Raw genomic sequence first — 23,625 nt, 5'->3', positions numbered from 1 at the left:
CCGCGGAGGAGGCCCCAGCAGGCGGACCGGGTTCCTGAAACCTCCAGACACTTCCAGCCTGTTGCTTATTCATTCAGAGTAGAAAAGCGCCTGCCTAGCCAGCGGCCAGTCTGTGTGGGGCAGGCCATGTAAGGGCCCCAGGAGGTCCTGCCCGTTCGTGCCCTGCGGAAAGCCTCGTGCAGCCCTGGGCACCGCCCCTGCCCTGCCCTGACCCCTTGGCCTCGAAATGCTGTCATCGGAGGAGCCGTCCCGCTCGGGACAAGGCCAGGATGGACAAAGCTAGAGCTTGGGCAGGCAAGGAGCCTTCCTGTCCTCGAGGCCGTGGGAAGAGAAGCACCCACCGGGGACCATTCCTGAGAGACTCTCTGCCCACCCGGCCTCTGCAGAAGGGCCACTATGGCTCTGGCCGGAGTCGGCAGCCAGCTGGGGACCCTGGTGTGGGGCGCCTGCCTGTGTGTCCTTGTGCACGGGCAGCAGACGCAGCCAGGACAGGGTTCGGACCCGGGACGCTGGCGGCAACTGATCCAGTGGGAGAACAATGGGCAGGTGTACAGCTTGCTCAACTCGGGCTCTGAGTACGTGCCGGCCGGGCCCCAACGAGGAGAGAGTAGCTCCAGAGTGCTGCTGGCAGGCGCGCCCCAAACGTCTCAGCGGCGCAGCCAGGGGAGACCCCGGCGTCGGCAGGCGCCTTCCCTGCCCGTGCCCGGGCGCGTGGGTTCGGACACTGTGCGAGGTCAAACGCGTCACCCTTTCGGCTTCGGCCAGGTGCCCGACAACTGGCGAGAGGTGGCCGTCGGGGACAGCTCAGGCATGGCTCGGGCTCGCACCTCTGTCTCCCAGCAACGGCACGGGGGCTCCACCTCCTCCTCGGTCTCGGCCTCGGCCTTCGCCACCACCTACCGCCAGCCATCCTCCTACCCACAGCAGTTCCCCTACCCGCAGGCGCCCTTCGTGAATCAATATGAGAACTACGATCCCGCATCGCGGACCTACGAACAGGGTTACGTGTACTACCGCGGTGCGGGAGGCGGCATGGGCGCGGGAGCTGCAGCTGTAGCCTCGGCTGGGGTCATCTATCCTTTCCAACCCCAACCCCGGGCACGCTACGAGGAGTACGGCGGTGGCGGCGAGGAGCAGCCAGAGTACCCGGCCCAGGGCTTCTACCCAGCCCCGGAGAGGCCATATGCACCGCAGCCCCAGCCCCAGCCGCAGCCTCAACCCCAACCCTCCGACGGCCTTGACCGTCGCTACTCCCACAGCCTGTACAATGAAGGCACCCCGGGCTTCGAGCAGGCCTACCCCGATCCCAGCACCGATGCAGCGCAGGCTCCCGCCGGAGCCGGTGGCACCTACGCTGGTGATCCCCGCCTGGGCTGGTATCCTCCCTATGCAGCCAATGTGCCGCCCGAGGCCTACGTCCCTCCGCGTGCGGTGGAGCCACAGCCTCCATTCCGCGTGCTGGAGCCGCCTTACCTGCCTGTGCGCAGTTCTGATGCGCCCTCGCCGGGTGGGGAGCGGAACGGCGCCCAGCAGGGCCGGCTCAGCGTGGGTAGTGTGTACCGACCCAACCAGAATGGTCGCGGTGAGTACCGTCTTGGCTCGGCATTCTGGTCACAGGTGAATGCTGCCCCAGGGGTGCAGATCCTCTATCTTTTACCAAAGGTTTCCAGGTAGTGGCTGAGCACGGGTGTCGTCAAGAGTGGTGCGACTCTCCTCCCCGCCTGCCCTGAATCCACTCATTACTAGGGTCAGAGGCCTATAGCAGGCCTGTTTTCTGACTCTGGCTTTGGAGTAATGGAGGAAGAACTAGCCGAGCTTTAAGAAGTACTTTACAGATCTATCTGGCTGGGGTCATCTAGGGACAAGCAGGGAAAGCCCTTCTCTCTGCATCTTCCCCTTCCAGTCAGGGAATCTTCTAAGACTATCAGAAATTACTGTATGCAAAGGGTGAGGCAAGGATCAATTGTGGGAACCCTGGACCTTCAGGGTCAAGAGGGCTTAAGGCTGCTTCTGGGGGTACAGCAGTGTCTCCATGTCTGGACCTCTGTGAGCGAGCTGGCCCTTGGTGAGTTAAGTAAGAGGTCAAAGAGCAACCCTTGAACAGACCTAGCTTGCAGATCCCTGAAGGGAGCCCATAAGACTGGGATGCCAGAGCCCACTCGCCAGAGCATAAAATTCAATGGAGCACTAAAAAAATCCCGAGAAATGAAAATAAGTAATATTTCAGTGCATTAAAAATCTGTTATCAACAAATATGTTCAAATTTTAAATAGACCCAGTAATGGTTCCATAAGTGAGGCAAAATCAAAAAAATTTGAAGAAATCAATATGGGTCCTGTCTTTATCTGAAACAGGATATTTGTTCATAGCAGATTTTTTGTATTGATATTGCTTTTTAAGAATATCATATTAAATATTACTTATCTTGGGTCCTGTGCTTGTTGATGTTGCCTAAGACATAATCAGGCCAATGCTCTACTGGTTCACTTTCATCTTGGCTCTGGGGGAGAGTCCTGGGAAATGTCTGGAGACAGGCCACCCCCTGTCTTCCCCAGGGATGGAGATGTGACCTATTCTTGGGAAGGCCAGGTCATCTGCACACAAGGGTCGGGGTGGAGCACTCTTCCTCTGCCAGATGGGCAGCTTCCACATGTGCTGTTACTGTGACAGGGGCCAACTGTTGTGTCTGGCCAGTGCTGGATGGCCACCGGCCCGTCCTCTGCTGTCCTAGAATCCCCTTTGCTGGTGTTCTCCATACAGGACTGTCTGCTCCCTGGTCAAGGTTTCCGCTGAGTTCTCAGTGCACACGCAGCACACCCTGAGGGCAGTGCCTTCTGCCCACAAGCCTCTGCTCCATACCAGGGTTGCTATATCAGGGCTGTCAGGTGAAGACGAGCCTGTATGACCCAAGGGTGCTGGTGCCCAGACCACCTGGCTCCTCAGCCTCTGTCAGCATCGGATAAATGCTGAATCTGGTCAAGACTGAAGAGGTGCTGCTTAGCGGGCTCCAGGGCTGAAGGCCAGGGGACAGAGAGTCCAGAAGGCAGGGGGGCACCTACTGTGACATATCCACATATCCACTAGAACTGAGTCTCATTCTGAACCCCACTTTGAAAACCACAGAGCTGAGGGTATATCATAACATGGGGTTGGGGGCTCCTATGATGTAATGCCAAACATGGATGATGAAAATGCATCGAGCCCTTTGTCACCAGCTTGACGCCGCCTGCAGCAGTCTCGTATAGATTTGCGCTGACTTGCCCCAGGAGCCCCTTGGAGGAGGGGGTGCTTTACCTATCAAGTGCTTGACTTTTGTGGCTCCTTTCCTTAGAATGTAAGACCTCAGCTCGGAGAAACTCAGCCAGGAGGGCCCCACCTCTGAACTGAGGAGAAAACCAAGGCCTTAAATGCCACAAGGCTGGCAGAGGCAGGCCAGGCACTGCACATCTGGGCCTTGAGCCAGTGGTTTTCTAGGGCCCCTTTGTGGCCTGTGAACTTTCAAGGAAGTCATTTGGTTCGGAGGAGGATAAAACAGGGCAAGGCCCGTGTCTGGAATGGGATGCTTGGTGCTCCGCAGGCTCCAGCTACTACCCTAGAGTCCCACCGTTCATTTCAGATCAAATATACTTCTCCCCTGAAGGCAGTATTCTGTGTATACAGGCTAGCACACATCAAATTCAGGCTCTTCCCTGAGAGAAGCCCAGCAGAAAGGACACATTGGTGTGGGATAGATCAATATTGGGAGCAGACACTGTGGGAGGTTCGGAGGAGAGTCTTCTTCATCCTGGGGGAGCACCCACTCTGACATGTCCATAATTCAGCTCTGCGTGGGGTTCCGAATTCCACTTCAAAAATCACAGGAGCTGGGCTGGATGATGGTGGAGCAGGATGCAGAGGCAGTTGGATCCCTATGAGATGGAGGCCAGCCTGGTCTACAGAGCGAGTTCCAGGACAGCCAGAGCTGTTATACAGAGAAACTCTGTCTTGATAAACAACAAACAAACAAAATCCCAGGAGCTGGGAGTGAATCCGACTGGGCAGGAAGAACATCTGTAATGAATGCTGAGAGCCTCTGCTCCAGAGTTTCTGGGAGGACTTCTTAGAGGAGGTGGCCAAGCGTGCAGGGGATGGTGAACAGCATCTTTTAACTATCTCCCTCCTTCAACTATCAAGAAAAATAGGATACGGGGATGGAGTTATGGTACATGCTAGTGTGGGGCCCCCAAAGAGGCCAGAAAAGGGACAGTAGACTCCCGTGATATTGGTTCCATCCTCCCACCCTGCTGGTCTAGGACCATGGAAAATCCCAGCCCAGTGAAGTCCAAGCCTTGTACTTGAGATCAGCCCCCCAGGCTTGGTGTGGGAGCCCAGGGCGGATTCTCCGAGGCTGACTTCATCCCTCCTGGCCACACATCCAGGGGTCTGAGGCCCAGCGCTGGCAGGCTGTGCTTGTGTGTGGGTGTGGATCTGTCCTTACAACAGCAAACACATGTGAGCACCGCCCACGTCCCCCCTTATGTGTGTGGCTTCCAAGTGTCTGTCCTGAACTCAGTTTCTGCCTCAGTAGCCTTCTCCTCTTTCTTCTCATGCTGGGTGCCGGACTGCTCGGGGCTTCTGCAGTGCCATTGTCTCCAGACGCTAGAACAGGTCACAGAGAAGGAGGGTTTGTGGAGGCTCAGAACTCTCATTCATCTATTGCACACCTACTCAGAGAGGGCTGGGGAGTGACTGCCTGCCTCCTAGGTCTTCTAGGTCCCCTGCTCTGTGCCAACCACATGCCGCCTCTCCTTGAGACTGCTGCCAGGCCCTCCTCCCCCAGCATCCTTGCTCCAGCTCCTGCTTGTCACAGCCTCACATTCTTTGAGCTAGAGCTCTCAATGCTGAGATGCCCCACAGCCCCACAAGATCAGGATTCCCCCTTCTAACTTAGCCTGCCTCATTGATCTAGGGCTCCTGCAGTACAATTGTCTGTGAAAGACATATCTGCTGGATCCAGAACAGGTCACAAAGGTGGCTGTCCATCAGGGGACCCAGGATGGCTGTGTCAGACTTGCCTGGCATGCCTCATTCGTCCATGGCTTGACAAGGCCAATTGGATCTTGACACTTGCACCTAGCACCTCAGAATCTGAGGTTCTTCCCCTCCTCCTCCTCCTCCTCTTTATTGGGCATCCACAGCCACCAACCCTTGTGCTGCTTTTGGGATCACATTTCCTGAACATCTCAGGGTCTTCCTAGGGTAGTGCCCTTTTTAACCAGCCTCCTGAGCTGCAGAGGCCCTCAGTTCCTGGGGGCAGCCCTGGCTCCCTGCCCTCACCCCAGCTGCCCCTCATTCACCTGAGCCTGATTCCCAGTTTCCTCAGCCTGACTTCCCCTCCGGATCCTCTGCTCTCCTCCACAGAGCTTTGAGTAGATGCACAGGAAGGCAGAGGCCTCTATCCAGCAAGCTCCCAGAGCTAGAGCCTTCGGGCAGGGATGGAGCAGCAGCTTGCTAAACCGCACCCACCTTCTGAGCCTCGTGACCTATATGTGGGATTTCATGATTGCATTTGTTCCCACAAGCTCTTAGTGACACAGATCACAGGCCCAAGGAGGGTGAGAAGAGGGAGCCTAGTAAGATGGCACAGTGACACCATACAAGAAATGGGAGACAGGACAAGAGTCCTGCCCCTCTGCCAGCTGGGCATCTCTGAGGCGCAGCCTCCCTCTCATGCACTGGAGAGAGTAATGCGCTGGTCCGCATAAATGCACACTGTGTTCATAGCTATGCGTCGTTTTTAATTTTTCTCTGTGTTACTGCATATCATACCTGCTTCATTTACTCACTTGTTCCTCTGTTCATGTATTTAGTCATTGAGTGGCAATTTTGGTACTGGTTGTAACAAAGACAGCTGTAGAGGGTCATACAGGTAAGTGGCAACAAGAGCGGGGTGTGGGTGTCTGAGGGAACAGGCAGGGTTCCGGGCCCGAATTCCTGTCTCCTGGCTCGCCACCCTCTCATATGGCCTCCACTCCCCTGCCCTCAGCCTGGACGTCTCTGCGGAGCTGGCTCTTGTTTAAACAAACGTTTGATGGTAGCTGCCACTGCTTATAAATGAGTTATGTTTTGCCAAGCGCTCTTCCCACTTCCTCACTTAAGTCACCCAACAGCCCTAGGTAGAGTTACAGGGTAGGATAGTGCTCTCGCCACTCGGCACAGGAGGGAACTGCATGCAGCTCCGGGAAGCCAGGGCCACCTAGGAAGGGCGTCTACCCCCTCACTGTTCCCCCTCACTCAGTGTTTTACAGTGTCACCTAACTCGGTGTTCAGTGACTCTTCGGTCTGAACTTCTTGGGGAGAAAAATCAAGGTTTTGTTGTTGTTTTGTTTTGTTTTTGCCTTGAGGTTAAGACCCTGTCCACCCCCCCCCCCAGTGGTTGGGGTTGGTAGCAGAGATAGAAATGGGGATATGGAGAGTCCTTAGTACCTTTTCTGGCACCAGGCTACTGCTAGGCTTAGCTAGAGAGTTCTGTCCCCATCTTTCCTTTCTCCTGATGCCCCAGGGTGGGGTATCTTCACAGACCTTTGTACTCAGGAGGGGCACCTCTCCCCAGGAGCACCCTGCTAGAGTCCACCCCACTTCCTTCCAAGCCAAGAACACATGGAAAACTCCCCAGGCAGTGGCTAGAACAAGCAGGGGAGGGAGGGAGCAGGAGGCCGCCAGAAGTCCAGCCAGGCAGCCCACACCTGCTTCCAATTCCTGTGCCCAGCATTCCTGCGGGGCAGCATGGGAGCAGCATGGGGGCCTGGAAGGAGAGGCTGGGCCGTGTTCCCACCCACGGCCTGACCTAACCGCCTCCTCCCCACTGCAGCTGGACTTAGGGTGTTTTGTGGGGATTCAGGATTACAGAGTAAGGGCTGGGCCTGGGTCCTTTGCCCTCCCCCCCCTTGTGATAAGTCCCTGGAAACCAGGAATCTAGCTGTTTTCCAGGAAGTGGTGAGGGAGTCAGAATGGCAGACAGAAAGGAGAGTGTTGGAGGCCAGTGCTGTCAAAAGTGTCAAACCTTAGGAGACAGCCTACCCTTCTCTCTGCTCATGGGCCAGCTGGAGCCATGGGTTTCCCAAGCCCCAAATACAAGGGTCTTGGGAACTAATGTCAGCACTGCTTGACAATGAAGATAGGCTTCCATAGGCAGGTGATTCCCAGAGTCCTTGTGGGTCCAGGCATTCACACACTTGCTCACTGGCTCCCCAGCACCTGGGCAGGTAGGTTAATAGTGCCTTAGACCCATTCTTGCCCTCTCTGACTCTCAGCCAGCCAGAAAGAAACCAGACACCTGGCTTAAGGGTCCAGCTCCCAGCTTCCTACTGTACATAAGGGATACCCAGGCTTGCAGCTCAGTGCAGGCAAAGATGGCAATGCCCGTAAAGCCGACTGCTCTCAGGAGCTCGTGTCCAGCCAAGGATTGTAGATGTCAGCTCTTGAGGACATGCAGTCATCTGGTGGGTATATGTTAGCCCCATTCTGTGTGCTGAACACTTACAGCTGGGAATTAGCAAAAAGAAGCACGAAATGTTTGCCTTTGGGGACCTTGTGTTGCCATTTACAGACATAATTCATAGGTAAAGTGGCAGGTGCTGAGGAAAAAATAGAAGCAGCTAAGGAGATCGGGAGTAGGGGGAAGGGAGCAGTTTCCAGAGGTGACCACCAAAGGCCTCAAGAAGGTGACATCTGAACCCAGACTCGAAGGAGGCACATGCATGAGCCATCCAGCCATCTGCAGGGAGAGCGTTACTGACGGGGTGGGGAGTAGGGGTGGCCCAAAGACGCCCCAAGTGTGCTCCAGCATGCTTAAGTTGAGTGAAGCAGAAATAGAGATGAAATTGGAGCCTGGGCAGAAAGATTAACAGGGCTCAGACGACAGAGAACATTGGTGGCCACTGTGAAGTCTTTGGTCTTTACACTCTGTGTACTAGGAGGCCACTGTAGGAACACGGCTGGGCTGGAAGCGTGTAGTTGGGAAGAGGGGTGAGTGCTGCAAGAGGAAGCAGGGTGCTGGGGGAGGAAGTCGAGCTTGACAGGTGGGCTCTGGACCTAATGATGGCTTCGCCCTGGTGTGAGCATAATCAGCCGTGAGGGTGGGAGGGAGGCATACATGCGCAGAAGTGCACAGTGAGCTCAGAGTTTACAGACAGAGAGGTCAAGCCGCCGTGTTAGCAGCTGCTTACTGGTGCTTACAGTTCAGCGTTCCGGCAGGTTAAGGACAGACCACAGAATGCCTCTGCTGCCATCCTGAAATGTCTAGGCTCCACTCTTTAGGCAGTTGGGAGCCACTGAAGGTTCTAGACCTGGTTCTGTAGCCATCATGGTCCCCCTTTTCCAGCCTGGAATTGCCCCTTCACTGTGGGGCAGAGTGGCTTCTGGAGATAACCTTTGCCTGCAAGCTAGCAAGAGCAGGTGGAACACCTCTGGGCGGGTGCTGACAGCTTAATGTTCCAATTATTAGCTAATCATTTCCTGGGTTTGGGAGCTGCCAGCTATGTCCCACGCTGGCTCATCTTTATTCAAGTCTGAGCTGGGCAGAGCTTCCCGCTCTCCCCACCTAGGGGCTCCTCTGGAGTCTGGCTGTGTTAACTGCCAAAACATCCTACTCGGCACATACTTCCCAGCCGCCTGATGGGTTTCTGCTGGACTGTGTTTATCCTCCAGTCTTGGGCTCAAGAGATTAGGACTCTGCTGGATTCCACTCCCCAGCCTCCGAAAGCCCAGCAGCAGGGGCTTAGGGAACATGGATGCCAGGGAAGGGTTAGGACCCCACAGGACCTGCAGAGCTAGAGGAAAACAGGGGACCGATAGACTTGCACATGGGCACACATGTACTGGGCTGGAGGGAAGAGATTTCTCATGAGCCAGGAAGGGTTTGGGTCGGTCAGTGGGATCATTTCCTGACTGATGAGGCATGGGCTGCTGAGGTCGGGAGAGGTCTCGGGCTCTTGCCCAAGGCTGAAGAATGGATTGAATAGCTCCGAAAAAAAAAGTATTTTTATCTCCGAGTGTTTATGGATCCATCCAACCTGTGCCCAAGAGCCAGTTAGTTCAGTCTTCCCTGCACTTTCAGATAGCGAAACTGAACCTCAGATAGGGGAACAGGCCAGTACACTTGGGAAGGCCAACACAACAATGGCAATCTAACCTCCGGGGTCTTAGGCACCAGGAGATCCACTCAGATCCTGCCCAGGAAGATGCTCATGGTCACTGCCATCATGGGAGTGTATCAGACCTAGCCTAAGATGGGAGGACAGGGTAGGCTTGTCCTGAGGCCATTGGCTGCAGGAACAGTGTGGCTGGTCCTTGCATGGATCCCTGGCTGCCATGGAGGACAGACCTGAAATGCAATGTTTGGCCTTTCCCTGGGCTGGATCTTCATTATTTTAGCCTAGGGGCCCACCATGGCAGGGACAGCTCTCTGCCTGCATAATGGCTTGGGACCTGGTTTGCTCACACCCAGGCCCTCCCCAGCTGAGTCCCAGCTTTGCTTATCCCAGGGGTCTCTACTGTCCTCTGATTCAGTGTTCCCAGTATCCTGGCCCTGGCTGTGGACAGCACAACCCTTCCTAGGGAAGAATGAATACAGGGGCCTGGTAGTGCTCTAGGCCTGGGGGATGAGGAGATCCGTGCAGACACATGGAGGCAGAGAGGTCTGGAGAGGGCCACATGCAAATCTGGAACAGGAGGGGCAGAGCTCAGCCATCACTGGTAGGACCCAGTCACCCTCCGAGGGGGCTGCAGAGGAAGACTGTCCAATAGTCTTGGGGCTCTAATCCACTCTCATCCTGTGACTCTGAGACTAGGGAGGACGCTGAGCAGGTCTGGAGGTCCCCTGTCAGTTCAAAAGGGACATGCGTGCTAGCAAACCTGTAAGAGTATGTCATCCATTGTGTCCTGTGTGTGGGACAGGGCTCAAGGCCACTCCTTCCCAGGAGACCAGGCAGATGGCATCCTGGGAAAGCAGACTCCTCTTGAGCAGTACCAAGCCATGCAAAAGGTCCTGAAGGTTTCCAGTGACTGAAAAAAAATCAAGACACAGTACAGGTCCTGTAAGACTATCATGTATGTTTTATGTATATGAATGTTTTGTCAACATGCATGTATGTGCATCACATTCATGCCTGATTCTGAAAGATATCAGAAGAGGGTATGAAATTCCCTGACACTGGAGTCACAAATGGTTTTGAGCTGCCATGTGGATGCTGGAAACTGAACCTAGGTCCATTTAAAAAAAAAAAAAACATTTTAGCAACATGGTCTCTCTGTGTAGCCCTGGCTGTCGTGGAACTCAATTTGTAGACTAGGCTGGCCTCAAACTTAGAAATTCATCTGCCTCTGCCTCCCAGGTGCTGGGATTAAAGGTGTGAGTTGCCGGGCCCAGGTCTCTTTTGTATTTAAACACAGCCCCATCTGACATGAACTGCACAGTCCATAGAGATTGGCAAGTGCTCTGGACATACCTAACGAGACCGGAAGTGAAGCCTGAGAGAAGATGAGAGACGCTGTACACGGATCATGGACCAGTCTCTATCTCTTTTTTCTGAACTGATCAGACATGAAATTTATCCCATTCTCCATAGTCAGAAAGACATGAGAGTTTCACAAAACAGTATCAGAAACCATGTTTTTAGTCTCCAGGTCCAGACCTGAGGGTTGGGTGATAGACTCCAAGCTTGTCAGAAAATATATCCGACCCCCCACCCCACCTCAGAATTATGTCCCATAACTGATGGCACCCCTGAATTTGACCCAGCCTGGAACAGGGGTGACCACATTGTATCTGGACTTCATTCCACACCTACCACCTTGCCTATGCCCTACAAGCCGATAACGCAGACCCGACTCCCCAGCCCTATGCCTGCTGACCTCCGTGCAAGGCTTACCTTCCCCCATATTCAAACCCCACAAAGGGAAAGATAGCCCAAGGCTGGCTGCTGCCAGAATGTCCCCTGGGATCACAGCCTGGAGAAGGAGGCTTTGTTCCATTCTGGAAAAACATACTGGCTAAGGGAAGGGCCTGTATCCCTGGGACCTCAGCAGGGGGTCCCCAGGGTGAGATGGGAGACCAGGCCTGAACTCTCAGGACAGCCAGGGCATGATGGGGATGGGGGCACAGTGGGGGTGTGAGGAGCTGGGCGAGTCGTGAGGGCTCTGGTGTGGTCAAAATCAAGGACAATGCTAAGTTCATGACAGGAGTGATTTCCTGTAATTACTAAAAAAGGCAAAAGCAATCTACAGTGGTTTAAAAGCTCCATCGGTATGTGCCAGGGATAGGGACATTTTCCTGGTTCTGTGGTGGTGTACTTAATGGCAGCACACCTTTGTCGGCACCTTGCCAAACTGCACCAAAGTCTGTGCCTTTGTGTGGAGAGCATACATCAAAAATTTATTTATTGACTGATTGATTTGATTTGTATGAGTGTTATGCCTACATGTATGTGTACCATGTGTGTGCAGTGCCCACAGGGGTCAGAAGAGGGTGTTCGAATCCCCTGGAACTAGAGTTACAGGTGGCTGTGAGCTGCCATCTGGGTGCTGGGAATGGAACCCAGATCCTCTACAAGATCAACGAGTGCTCTAAACTGCTAAGTTGTCTCTGCAGCCCCAAGTTTATTTGGATAAAAAGAACAGCAGGAGGAAGCTGAGACATAGGCTCTCCCTAAACTGCCCTGACTCACCGTGTGACTATAAACACATCCATCGCCCTCTCGAGATGACTTCCTCACACTCCCACAGCTGTAGTATGCTCTGGGGTTATAAAGAGATAGGCACGCACTATGAAGGTGTATTAGGCTGCTAACTGCTTAAGAAACAGAGGATATGGCCTGCTAACCGTGAGTACAGGCCCTGCCTTTAGAGAGGCCCCCATCTGGACAAAAGGAACCCACAGAGGAATATGAGGAAATCCCAGTAGTGAGGGGGGAGTATGTGCACCCCACGATGTCACCACCAATCAGGGAAGGCTTCCTGAGGCAAGAGGCGGGGATCAGTGCTGAGACCGAACAGCAGCCTGTCCCTAGTCTCTCCAGTGTGCTCTACAGGTAACGTCTCCCAGCAGCTCCTGGGCTGACACCAAAGCTCCATCAGAACCGGAAAGAATAGCTGATGTCAAGACAGTTCCTATTGCAGGGCTTTTCTCTTAGGACACTGCTTTAGTTTCCTGTGTAGAGAAAGAAACTGAGGACAACAGTACTAAGATTCAGAGATGTTGATAGATCCAGGTTCAGTGTGTCCAGGATCAGGGCTCAGTGTCTGATGAATCTAAGTTTAGTGTGTAACCGGGGTCTGGGCTCAGTGTGTGGTTAGGTCTCAATATGAGCAGGATCAGGGTTCGGTGTGGTCAGGATCAGGGCTCTGTGTGCGATAAGAGTCCGAGTCCAGTATTTGACCAGAATCAGGATTCTGTGTGTGACCAGGCCGGGACTCAGTGTGTGATGCGAGAGTTAAAGCTCAATGAGTGACCATGGTCAAGTCAAAGTGTGACCAGGATCAGGGATCAGTGTGTAACCAGAATCCATACCCGCTGTGTAACCTAGGCCAGGACTTCCTGTGTGGTCACTGGGCTCCGTCTGTGGCTAGGAACAAGCTCCATCAGAGAACAAGAGCAATGTAACTGGCCCCAAGTGCCCCTGGTCTGGGACTCTGGCTCCTCTGGCTGTCCAGGATTGCATAGCCAGCTCACAGAACAGCCTAGCGAGGAAGGGCCGGGCCAGGAAAGCTCGGTGGAGCCGTCTGTGTAGTATTTGTTGAAATCGGGCCTGGGATGGGAGCGGCAGACTGTCTGGTGCTGAATGTTGGGCCCAGGAGGCTTAGGCCCGACTACCACACCCACCTATTGCGGAGTTGCTAGAGGGTGAGGAAATGGGACCCCTCCTCTCTTCCTTATCCCCCTTCCAAAAGCTTCTGGGAACCAGTGGGTGAGAACCATCTCCCAGCTGGTTTGAGGTCTCGAGGGTCCCCTGGGAAATGACTGCAAACATTCCAGGGGGCTCATATCATAGAGCCTAGGCTGGCCAAGAAGTCCCCCATTTGCCAGGAGCCACCTCATCCTCACCCACCCTGTACTCTAAACTTCTCCATTCCAAGTAGGTGAGGTCACCCTGGCTGCCCAGATCAGGCTGCCCCTGAGGCCCAGGCCCCAAGGAGAACAGGTCGAGGGCAGGAGCCCAAGGGATATGTATAAGTGTGAATATGTATGTGTTGTGTGTGGATGTTGTGTGTATGTGGTGTGTGTGTGCATGTTTGTGTGGGTGGGGTGTGTGTGTGTGTATGCGGTGTGTGTGCGTGCGGTGTGTGCATGTTTGTGTGTGTGCCGTGTGTGTGCAGTGTGTGCGTGTTTGTGTATGTGGTGTGTGTGCGAGTTTGTGTGTGTGTGGTGTGTGTGTGTTTGTGTGTGTGGTGTGTGTGTGTGGTGTGTGTGCGGTGTGTATGCATGTGTGGTGTGTGTGTTTGTGTTTGTGTGTGTGGTGTGTGTGCGTGTTTGTGTGTGGGGTGTGTGTGTGTGTAGGCACATACCTCTGTCAAAGGCTATGAATCCAGACTTCCCTTTGCCTCATTGCCAGGACCTTTAAGCTGATGGGAGGGATTGGTAAACAGGGGGCCTAGAAGCACCCCACTTTGCCTTGCCTGCCTTTACTCTTCCCCACTCCCCAAGGGCAGAGGACTAAGATGCTAGAAGAACTTGCAGTCTCTTTTTATCATTTGCCAGCCAGAATCCCCAAGGCCCGAGGAAAGAGAGAATTTAGAAGTCCCAGGTGCCCAGCTGTAACCCCACCACCCCCACCAACAGTTCCCCCTCCACCTGTGCCCTCACTCCTAACCTCAAGATCATCCTGTCCTTATGCCATAATGAGATGGCTCTGATACCTGCCTATGGTTTGTGCTTATTCCTGGTCACTTACTCAGACTCTTACTGGTGAAAGAAAAAGGGAAGCCCCTGACCCTGGTGTAGCCTAGAGAACAAGTGGTCACAAAGAACGGTTGGAGCAGTTTTTAGACTTCCCCCGGGCCCTGCAGGGGTAGAGTGGGAGCCAGGCCCTCCCTTAAGTTGCCCACAGGGGATGGTTGTGGGCTGGTTTAGAGTCTGATGGCCAGAAGTGGCAGCAGGTGCCAAGAAGAGCATATCCCAAGCAGCTCAGCTGGCACCAGGCTGAGACCTCTGCTGGCTCAGGGAGTGTGTTTTCTTCCTGCCCACCCCCTCCGACCAATTAACGCCCACCTACCTCTGCCCATGAACCTTCTGGGGCCCACCCTGGGCCCGAAGCCCAGGCTGTCCTGGTGGTCCTTGAAGAAGGCTGGCTCTAGAGGTGAGAGGAGTGTCTTGGCTAGTATGCAAAGATCTGTGGAGCAAGGACAGAGGGAGCAGCTCTGCCAGGAAATTCCTTGGTCTCCTTAGTCCCGTCTCTAAGCCTTTACTCATGACATGCCATTCCACCTTTCAGACACCACTTCCTTCCAGTTCCTGAGTCTGGTTCACATTCCAGACCTTCTAGGACTGTCCCCACTCTCCCGTACTACCAAGCTGTAGAGGCAGTTACTGCTGCTGACCTCCCAAACCCAGGACCCCACTGGCCAGGGACAATGGCCAATAGTTTGGTGGAGGAGGGCCTTGGAGGCAGCAGTCACCAGCCTGACCCTCTTGGTACTGTGTTCTTCCTCTCCCGCTCTCTCTAGGCCTCCCTGACTTGGTCCCAGACCCCAACTATGTGCAGGCATCCACGTATGTGCAGAGAGCCCACCTGTACTCCTTGCGATGCGCAGCAGAGGAGAAGTGCCTGGCCAGGTAAGGAGCGCTGGGGGCGAATGAAGCATGGGGCCTCGCAGTAGTCCATAGGAGTCACCCAAAGCCTGGCAAAGTATCTGAGCCTCTCAGAGCCCTGACCTCCATCTTGCCTGGCTTAAGGAGTGAGGAAAAGGGACGGAGTGGGTTCCTCCCAGCCTACATACATTACCCGCAAGGACCTTTAATGCATCATCAATACGACATCCATCGTAACAGCCTGGCAGAATGGGCTGCCCCATTAGGAGACTAGGGCACAATGAAAAGAACTGAAATTGGTCCTATCTGTATTTCCAGTGGTCAGCGTGGGTGTCAGGGAAGTCCTGGATGGAGGGCACAGCGCTGCAGGGTGAGGATCGGGTGGCTTTGTCTGACCAGGTTATCGTCTGATCATAGCCTGAAATTGGTAGGCATGGGGAAGAGTGAGGCCTCAGTTAGGTACCGTCCCGGACAGAGGAGGAGAGCGTTGCCTTGAGTTCAGACCAGAGCACACCCATCCTGCTCCAGCAGGGCTCACCGCGGGATGGTCAGCAGCTCATATTCTGCTTAGCGGCTGTGCTTTCGAGTCCTCTCTCCCTGTGCTAAAAGACCTGGCTAAAGGGGACATTGATCTGTTGCTCTTCTAGACAGGGGTGCCAAAAGTATATTTTTTCCCCCTTAATTGCCCACTTTAAAAAAAATTGTTCTTTATTCATTTTTACATGTGAACTCTCTTAACCTTTTACTCTCTAGGAAACCCTTTGGAATGTCAACATTGGTTTATTTTAGACCTTTAGCGCTGTGCCCCCTCAGATTAACTGACCAGAAACTCTCTCACCTGTTTGTGAGACGATAAAGCACTTTCATTAGCATATGACTCAATTTGCTCCTTCTTTAATAAAGCCTTTGGTAAAGTCTTTAAAATGACACCAATCAGAGTGATGGGTGGAGCAGCCGATTGACACTCAGGTGAAAGTCCCTATTATCCCAGATGGGCAAAGTGTCCTTATTCTGGGGACCATCCATGGACAGCCACTCAGTTAACCTGACCATCAGGCCTTGTCTGTGTCTCTTGTCCTTGAGAAGAGACCAGCCTTTATCCTCCAGTGATAAGGGCTCAGTCTCTGTGGTGGCCTGCACAAGTCTGAATCGTTTAGTTAAAGCCAAATTCTCAATACATCTTGGAGCATCTCAAGTGTCCAGCCCTGAGCTCCCCGTTGGGTGAGGAGAATGCAGCCGGCCCCTGTCCTGAGTGATTTCTCCAGCTAGCTGGAGTGAGTGACCCCTCGCTCTAGGCTCTGAGGACAGAAGTAAGCAGGCAGCAGGAGTAGAGTGAGAGCCAGGATGCACGGCTCTGGGGCTTGGGGTTAGATCTGGGGCTGAGTAAGGTCAAAGAGGGAGGGGCCTGGGTAAAGGATTACTGAAAGGCCTGCAGAGCTGGGGCCCTGCAGTGGGAGGATCTCCAGCCAGTTCAAGTGTGGGCTGGAGCCCTGGGCCAGGTCCCACACTGCAGGCTGAACCCAGAGAAGGGGAGGGGGTGTTGCTTCAAGTCTCACCACAAGCCTGTGACCAAGCTGGGCCTAGACGCTAGATCCTGCTGGTTTCCCACGATGTTCTGAGCCGAACAGCAGGGCAGGATTTCACCAAACAGGCAAGGAGGATGTTTTGTTTCAACCCAGACACAGACAGATTCCAAGCCTCCTCCAGACAGGGCCAAGGGCCTTAAGTACTGGCAGACAGGAGTCTGAGCTGCCTGCTGTCCAGACATATTCTCAGAGAGAGCTAATCCCCACAATGGGCCACCTCTCTCCTCTCGCCTTACAACCTGGCCCTGAATGAGGCCAGCCAGGACAGCTGTCAGCGGTCAGCTGCAAAGAGGGGAGCCGGCAGCCCGACCAGGCTTCCTGTCTTCCTGTTTCTCTCTCTCTCTCTCTCTCTCTCTCTCTCTCTCTCTCTCTCTCTCTCTCTCTCTCTCTCTCTCTCTCTNTCTCTCTCTCTCTCTCTCTCTCTCTCTCTCTCTCTCTCTCTCTCTCTCTCTCTCTCTCTCTCTCTCTCTCTCTCTCTCTCGTGTGTGTGTGTGTGTGTGTGTGTGTGTGTCCTCTCACAAGAGAAATCCCTCTTTTCTCTTTCTTCCCTGCTTCTGCTGGGAATTTAACATCACACGTGAATGTCAGCCCAGGGTGCATGTGTCATCAGAGTGAGCTGTAGGTAGTACTGGGAGAGCTCACCAGGGTGCTTCTAAGTACAATAATCATGGCAGACTTCCTGGAGGAAGGGACTGAACTGGGACTAGGAAGCTAAATGAGCTTAGAGCTGTGATCATGCAAACGGTGTGGGAGGAAGAGGAATGAGAAAAGTCTTATGGGAGAACAGCTCTTGGAGCCGGTGTTCAACCTGTAGCAGCGGAGCAGATGAGCGCATGGGCCCAGGAACATGAAGATTTACCCAAGATGTGCCGGCCTGGCTTTCAGCCGCACACAAAAGACACGCAATGCTTTGGTCACCAGTTAAGGCCCTGTCCAGAAGAAGGAAGAGTTTTGAAGTCCTGGGTATGGCTGATAGGCTCTATTTTTATTATTTATTTTAGTATGTGTGCAGGTGATGTGTGTTCATATACAAGTTAAGGCCGAAGGACAACCTTGCACGACATCTTCCAGGATGTTGGCTACCCCTTTTGAGACAGAGTCTTTCACCAGTTAGCTGGCAAGGCTAGCTGGTTAGCAAGCTCCAGGGAATCCCCCTGTCTCCACCTCCCCAGGGCTGGCATTAGAAGCACATAACTCCGTGGTTGGGTGTTTACGAGGCTTCCGAGGATTGGACTCAGTTCTCAGTGCTTTCAAGGCAAACACTATACCAGCTAGGCTGTCTCCATAGGACCCAGAACATTTTATTCTTAAATTATCCTTCAAAGATTTTGATGCGACCCCCAACCTCTCCCAGGGTGGTGGCGGGTGCTAGCCCTAGCAGGAAGTTTGTGGACTGTGTCTGTTAACAGCTCTCAGTCACACACAGAAGGCCAGAAAGGAAAGGAAGCCAGGTCTGGGTAGTGTCATGAGAGAAGAGGCCAGCCCTCACTGTCATGTGGGGGTCAAATGTCAGCATCTTTGGGGCAAGAAGGGGCTGAGAGAACAGCGGCTAAAGGCTGGACACAGGGCCTGTTGTAGCTAGCATACAATGACTTGGTGTTACAGTGCCATTCCAATCTCCCTGCCTGTCCCCACAGCACAGCCTATGCCCCCGAGGCCACTGACTACGACCTCCGAGTGTTGCTGCGTTTCCCCCAGCGTGTGAAAAACCAGGGCACAGCAGACTTTCTCCCCAACCGGCCACGCCACACCTGGGAGTGGCACAGTTGCCACCAGTAAGTGAGCCTGAGTGACCTTTACCACTTCCTCTCCTGGGTCAGTGCCCTCGGTGCCTGAGTCTTTCCCCATTAGCTCTCTGGGGGATGCAGGTGTTTGTTCTTGGCCTAGAAAAGTATTGCTGGCCAAAGGCCTTCCGCAAAACTGAGTTGAAAGATGGACCATAGAGCCATCAGCCTTGGTAGGGGATGGAAACGTCTAGAATGCAGGGTTTTGCACATGGGGGCAGGAAGGAGTCTAGAAAAGAAGTAAGGAACAGGAGGAGGCGGAGTTCTGAGGTGATCTAGCACCAGAGATGAACAGAAGGGCGCAGTGGTTAGGAAGTCACCTTAGCAGGTCATCCGGGTCACCTCATGAGGGGAATGTGAGGGACAGTCCCAGGGAAACTAGGCCTTCTTCTCTTTCCTCCCCCAGACATTACCACAGCATGGACGAGTTCAGCCACTATGACCTACTTGATGCAGCCACGGGCAAGAAAGTGGCCGAGGGACACAAGGCCAGCTTCTGCCTGGAGGACAGCACGTGTGACTTCGGCAACCTCAAGCGCTATGCATGCACCTCTCACACACAGGTTGGGCTAGTGTGGCAGGGTGGCTACAGGAGTGCGTGCATGGGAGTGGGCCAGCCAAGTGAAGAAGGGGCAAGTGCCTAGGCCGTGCCCAATTGGTTCTGGCTGAGGATCTTCTTGCCAGTCCTGAGACCATCACAAGGCCCTGCAAAAGCCTCTTCCTTCCTTGTCCCAAGGGGTGTCTAACTTGGAGATAAAAGAGCATTGTCACACCGTCTAGATAACACCATGTCTCGTTTGCCTAAAGAGGGACAGCGGTCTATCCCAAACCATTTTTCCATAGGTTCATCCACAAAACATCCATATGCCCATCTAACTTTCCATACTTTTCTTCGGCCATATTTGTCACCCAGTCTGCCCACGGCGTCTCCATCTTCTGCTTGGTTCATCCTCCTAGTGGCTCAGCAAGGGCCCAAACCACTGTAGGCCCAGGCCAGGGAGGAAGCACAGAGGAGAAGCCCCCAGACTGCCTTGGATGGGCATGGGGTGGCTCTGAGATGCAGCCTCTCCTTTCATCCCTTTCCCCAGGGCCTGAGTCCAGGCTGCTACGACACCTACAACGCAGACATCGACTGCCAGTGGATTGACATAACCGATGTGCAGCCTGGAAACTACATCCTCAAGGTGGGCCTCACAACCTGGAGCATCCTCCCCAACTTGATGCCCAGGTTCATCTTCTCCCTCTTCTAAAAGACGCTCCCTTCTCTGGCTGCGTCCCCACCTGCCCAGCTGCTCAGCTGGACTGCCATCTTCACCGCTGTCTGAGATTATGGTCCTCTCTGATCAGGTGTGTCTAAGCAGACACACTTTCCTCCCCCAGTAGACCGCAAGGAATCTTCAGCCCTGGCAATAGCTACAGGAGAGGTGAGGATGGCATTATTATCTCAAAGTGACAAAGAACCCAGAGAATCAGTCAGCCCATCCTCCCATGTGTGGAATGGCAGGCTCTCAGCTCCTTGCAGGACATGTGCCAAACCCCAGGGAGTCTGTGACCAAAAGTCCCCTCTTGCTTCATGGAGTGGCCTGAGCTTACCCTGCCAGTCATTCCCTTTGGTACTGGGACGAGTAGAAATGTATGCAAATGACACACAGCGCAGCTTAGCACACCATTACAGACGCGCAATAGAGGGGCGTGTTCCCAAGGCCTGGCCTCAGGAAGTTAAATCCTCCCTGCAAGCACATGGAGGGTGGGGATAATCTGTCAGCTGTCTTAGACCTACTCCATACCAAAGTCCTGTGTGGTGACTCTTGCTGCCGGCAGAGGTTGGTAGAGAGGTGGACCTCAGAGCACAAAGCAGAAGCCACTCACAGTTGCCCCACCTGAGTTCTGCTCCACAGGGTGCGTGTGAGTGAGTCCTATCTGTAAGCTATCATCAAAGACTAATGAAGGCCCCTCTGAGATCCAGGCAGTGGGCAAACTGACCGCATAAACAGCACACAGCTCAAGCTGTGAGGAGGACACTATGATTTCAAGTCACACTTGGCCTTTTTAAGATTTTCTGATTTTTTTAAATTTCTTTTTCTCTATATGGGTTTTGCCTATGTGTATATCTGCACACTGTGTGTGAACAGCACCTCCAGAGATCAGAAAATGGTCCCGGATCCCCTGGGACTGAAGTACAAAGGGTTGTGAGGTGCCGTGTGGGTGCAAGGGACCAAACCTGGATCCTCTGGAAGAGCTGTCAACCTTCTTAAGAGCTGAGTCATCTCTCCAGCCCGTCCTTTTTAAAGCTTTGTTTCTTCTAATTAATTAATTAGTTGTGTGTGAGAGAGAAAGAGACTGCAGATGGGCCCCATCCGTGCTGGGCAGGTGCCCTGTCATAGCTGTGCGCCCAGCTCAGCCGTGTTCCTTCTTAAACGTCCTGCTCACCCAACCTGTTACGGTTGGTCTCTCTAACTCTTTCAGACAAAGAGTACAGGACATGCTTGGGCCGTCCTCTCAACAAAGTTGGCTTCAGGGCACGGTAAATACCCTGGCATCGGTTGAGCCCTCAATATCTGTCACCTGGACAGGGATTTTAAGTGTTGGAGTCAAGTAGCCAAGTTCCAGCCCTCACTCTGGGGCAGAAACTGGCAACAGTGCCCTCTGCTGGGCCCTCCTGGAATGGGCTCTGACTCTGGGGAAGTTTCTGATTTCCTCTTGCTGGTGTTTTCTTGAACCATAACTATTCCTACTCTCCCACCTTTGTCTCTTTGTCTCAGATCTTTGTCCCTTGTGTCTGTCTCCACCCTCTCTGTCACCTCTGTGTCTGTAGCCTCTCCACTGCCTTCTTTGGTGACAAGTGGGATGCAGCTTCCTGACAGGCCCCCTTTCTCCATTTTTCTTCTCCAGGTGCATGTGAACCCCAAGTACATAGTTTTGGAGTCCGACTTTACCAACAACGTAGTGAGATGCAACATTCACTACACAGGCCGCTACGTTTCTACAACAAACTGCAAAATTGTCCAGTACGTGTTTGCCCACCCCCGACTCCTGTCCTGAGCACGTTCCTGCCTGGGTCATTGATGGCCAAACACAGCTATGGTCTTCTAGAAGGAAGACCCTTGTCTGCACCAACCCCGAGCTGAGTGCTCGTGATGGGGCTCGGGCTATGGGGTACTGACGTCCAATCCTGTGGCACCCTGGGATTTTCAGATCGAAACTGGCAGAAGGCAGAACGGTTTGGTGAAGTGCATGGCCTCTGCAATCCCAGTCTGCAGATCCATGTTCTGATAACTCCCTTGCACTCAGAACTACCTTTCTCACACACCGCACAAGCTGGGGATGCGGACTTTTGGCCTAATGCCAGCGTGCCCAGGTCTCTAGCACATGGAGGTTAAGCCTGTGGGGTCAGGGCTGAGTGTGTGACCAGGGCCAGAGCACAGTGTGTGACCAGGACCAGAGCACATACAAAGACAGCTCTTTTATCCATAATTACTCCCAGTCATAGATTCATATGTGAAAGAATGGGTCCTGTACAGAGTTCAGGTTACTCAGGAGTAGAATCAGCTACCCAGGACACCGCAGAAGGCGAAAAGACAAAGTCCTTCTCTGTACAGGCCACTTGGCTTCCATAGGCCTGAGTTTCCAGCGCCTTCTTGCTCTTCAAGGCCCATGAGGATGTGACTCAGACCACAGGGATCCCATTAGCACTATCAGGGCCCTCAGAGGGTAGACACAAACATCTGGGGCACCCTATGCTCCCCTAAGGACTGGAACTGTGGAGGCCAAGGCCCTTGCTTCCAAGACCTCGCTACATAAGTGCTTGGAAAGCCTCGAATCTTATTAGAGTATCCCCGTGACCCTGACCACAGGCAGGCCGCTGGGCCAGCACAGGAAGCCAGAGTGTTCCCAGAAAGGCCACGGGACTGACACACGTGGCTTTCCATCATTTTTCTGAAGAGGAGAAAGGAAAAAAGGGGGGAGGGCAGAATTAGAAAATAACAACCAGAGAAGCATTTCCTGACAAGAACCGGGGACAGCTGTGGGAGGCTGTGAAGCATACTGAGACTGTGCCCCCAAAGGTGGGGGCCTGAATGCCCTGCCCCTCTCCTGGGGAGATGGAGCCCTCTGCCTGCCCCATCTGTAGAAGGAATCTGTCAGCGAGGCAGGCCACCTCACAGATGTCACGCCATTGACCAATTCTCTTTCTTTCCTCAGGTCCTGATTTCTGAGTGGACAGCCTCCCCCATTGTCTCTCCTTAAAAAGCAGGCCCTGTTCCCAGGCAGCCTCCCCCAAGAAGCCCAGCCCCCTAGCCCATGGGCAAGGGCAGCTGGCGGCTGGGGCATCCCTCCCTGCCGGCCTCAGGGAGTGAACACGGACCCAAACCACAGGGATTCTGGATGCCAGAGCCCATTTTGTACCTAATTCTCCTCTACAACATCACTCTGTCTGTTGTTGGTTTTTAATTTTTATATTTTGGCCATTCCACACAGCAAGATTGCCCGGGTGCTGAATAAAACAAGGGTTTTCTAGTCTGGAGTCTGCGTTGGCCTAGTGGCTAGGTGGACCACAGCTGGGGCCAGCCTGAGAGGTGGTCTAGGGTTTCAGTCTTTGTGCAGGAACATGTGGAAAGGGTGACTTCTGGCCTGCCAGGATGACAGCTATCCTCCGGGACACCAGACATATCCATCATGGAAACGCTGTGGTCTAGCCCGAGGCCAAGCTGCCTTCTCAGGTAGAGGAGCCCATCTCACTGAGTGAGGGCAGAAGTGGCTCCAGCCACTTCAGCTCACCCCCAGTCACCCTTTACTGGTCCTTCTTTCCTTCTCAGACTGCAGCCTCACCACCACCATCCGGCATGGGGAGCTAACCACGGCATTCACAGTGCTCGGCACCCTCAGGACAGCCCCAGCCCCTGCCTGACCCATACAATCACAGGGTATACTCTGTACCTAGGGAGGGGGAAGAGGAGCCTTCCTGTGGGTAAGGGCCACCTCCCCAAAGGGAGAGGACACACGTATTCTTGGCAGAGGGGATGGCTTGCAGCACATGGTGAGGTGGGCCTGGAGGCTTAAGGGAATGCAAGAGGAGATGGAACCTCTGTTCTTCCCTGGAAATGGTGTTCTAGAACTCCTGGACACCAGTCTAGACCAGGGAGAAGTGGAAAGGCAATGTCAACTCCTTCCCTCCTCTCCCACAAGCACTCAAGATTCCCTGCCACCATCTGCCTCTGCCACCCTAGAGAAACACCAGTGGGAAGGGGAAGAAGACGTGGCGCCAGGCGCTGGTTCTAGCTGTTTGACTCTGAGCCGGGCATGCTATACTGCACCTTAGATTCATCATCAATAAAATAGAACTGCTCTCCAGCCTGGCAAAGCTACCAGTCTCCCACATGTCCCTTCAAGGCTCAGCCTAAATCCCATTCCTTGGAGCCTGCCCAGGCTTTCCCTTCTTCCTTCTGAGTCTGGGGAGCCTTGGATAGCCGCA

The 23,625-nt window shown here is 53.7% G+C and overlaps 1 protein-coding gene across 1 annotated transcript; it reads left to right on the top strand.

Annotated features, from left to right (window-relative positions):
- The first annotated feature begins 65 nt into the window (after nt 1-65).
- Nucleotides 66-22,673, top strand: Loxl1 (lysyl oxidase like 1). The gene is made up of 7 exons (XM_050151991.1): nt 66-1,582; nt 14,701-14,809; nt 18,009-18,146; nt 18,562-18,718; nt 19,244-19,339; nt 21,048-21,163; nt 22,356-22,673. Exons 1-7 carry the CDS (start codon nt 397-399, stop codon nt 22,360-22,362), a joined length of 1,809 nt encoding a protein of 602 aa, XP_050007948.1. The 5' UTR covers nt 66-396; the 3' UTR covers nt 22,363-22,673.
- The last annotated feature ends 952 nt before the right edge of the window (nt 22,674-23,625 follow it).

The sequence above is a fragment of the Alexandromys fortis genome, unplaced genomic scaffold (genome assembly GCF_014885135.2).
Source record: "Alexandromys fortis isolate MF-2015 unplaced genomic scaffold, M_Fortis_MF-2015_v1.1 scaffold_70, whole genome shotgun sequence".
Lineage (NCBI taxonomy): Eukaryota > Metazoa > Chordata > Mammalia > Rodentia > Cricetidae > Alexandromys > Alexandromys fortis.
This window is presented reverse-complemented; position numbering and strand designations above follow the sequence as displayed.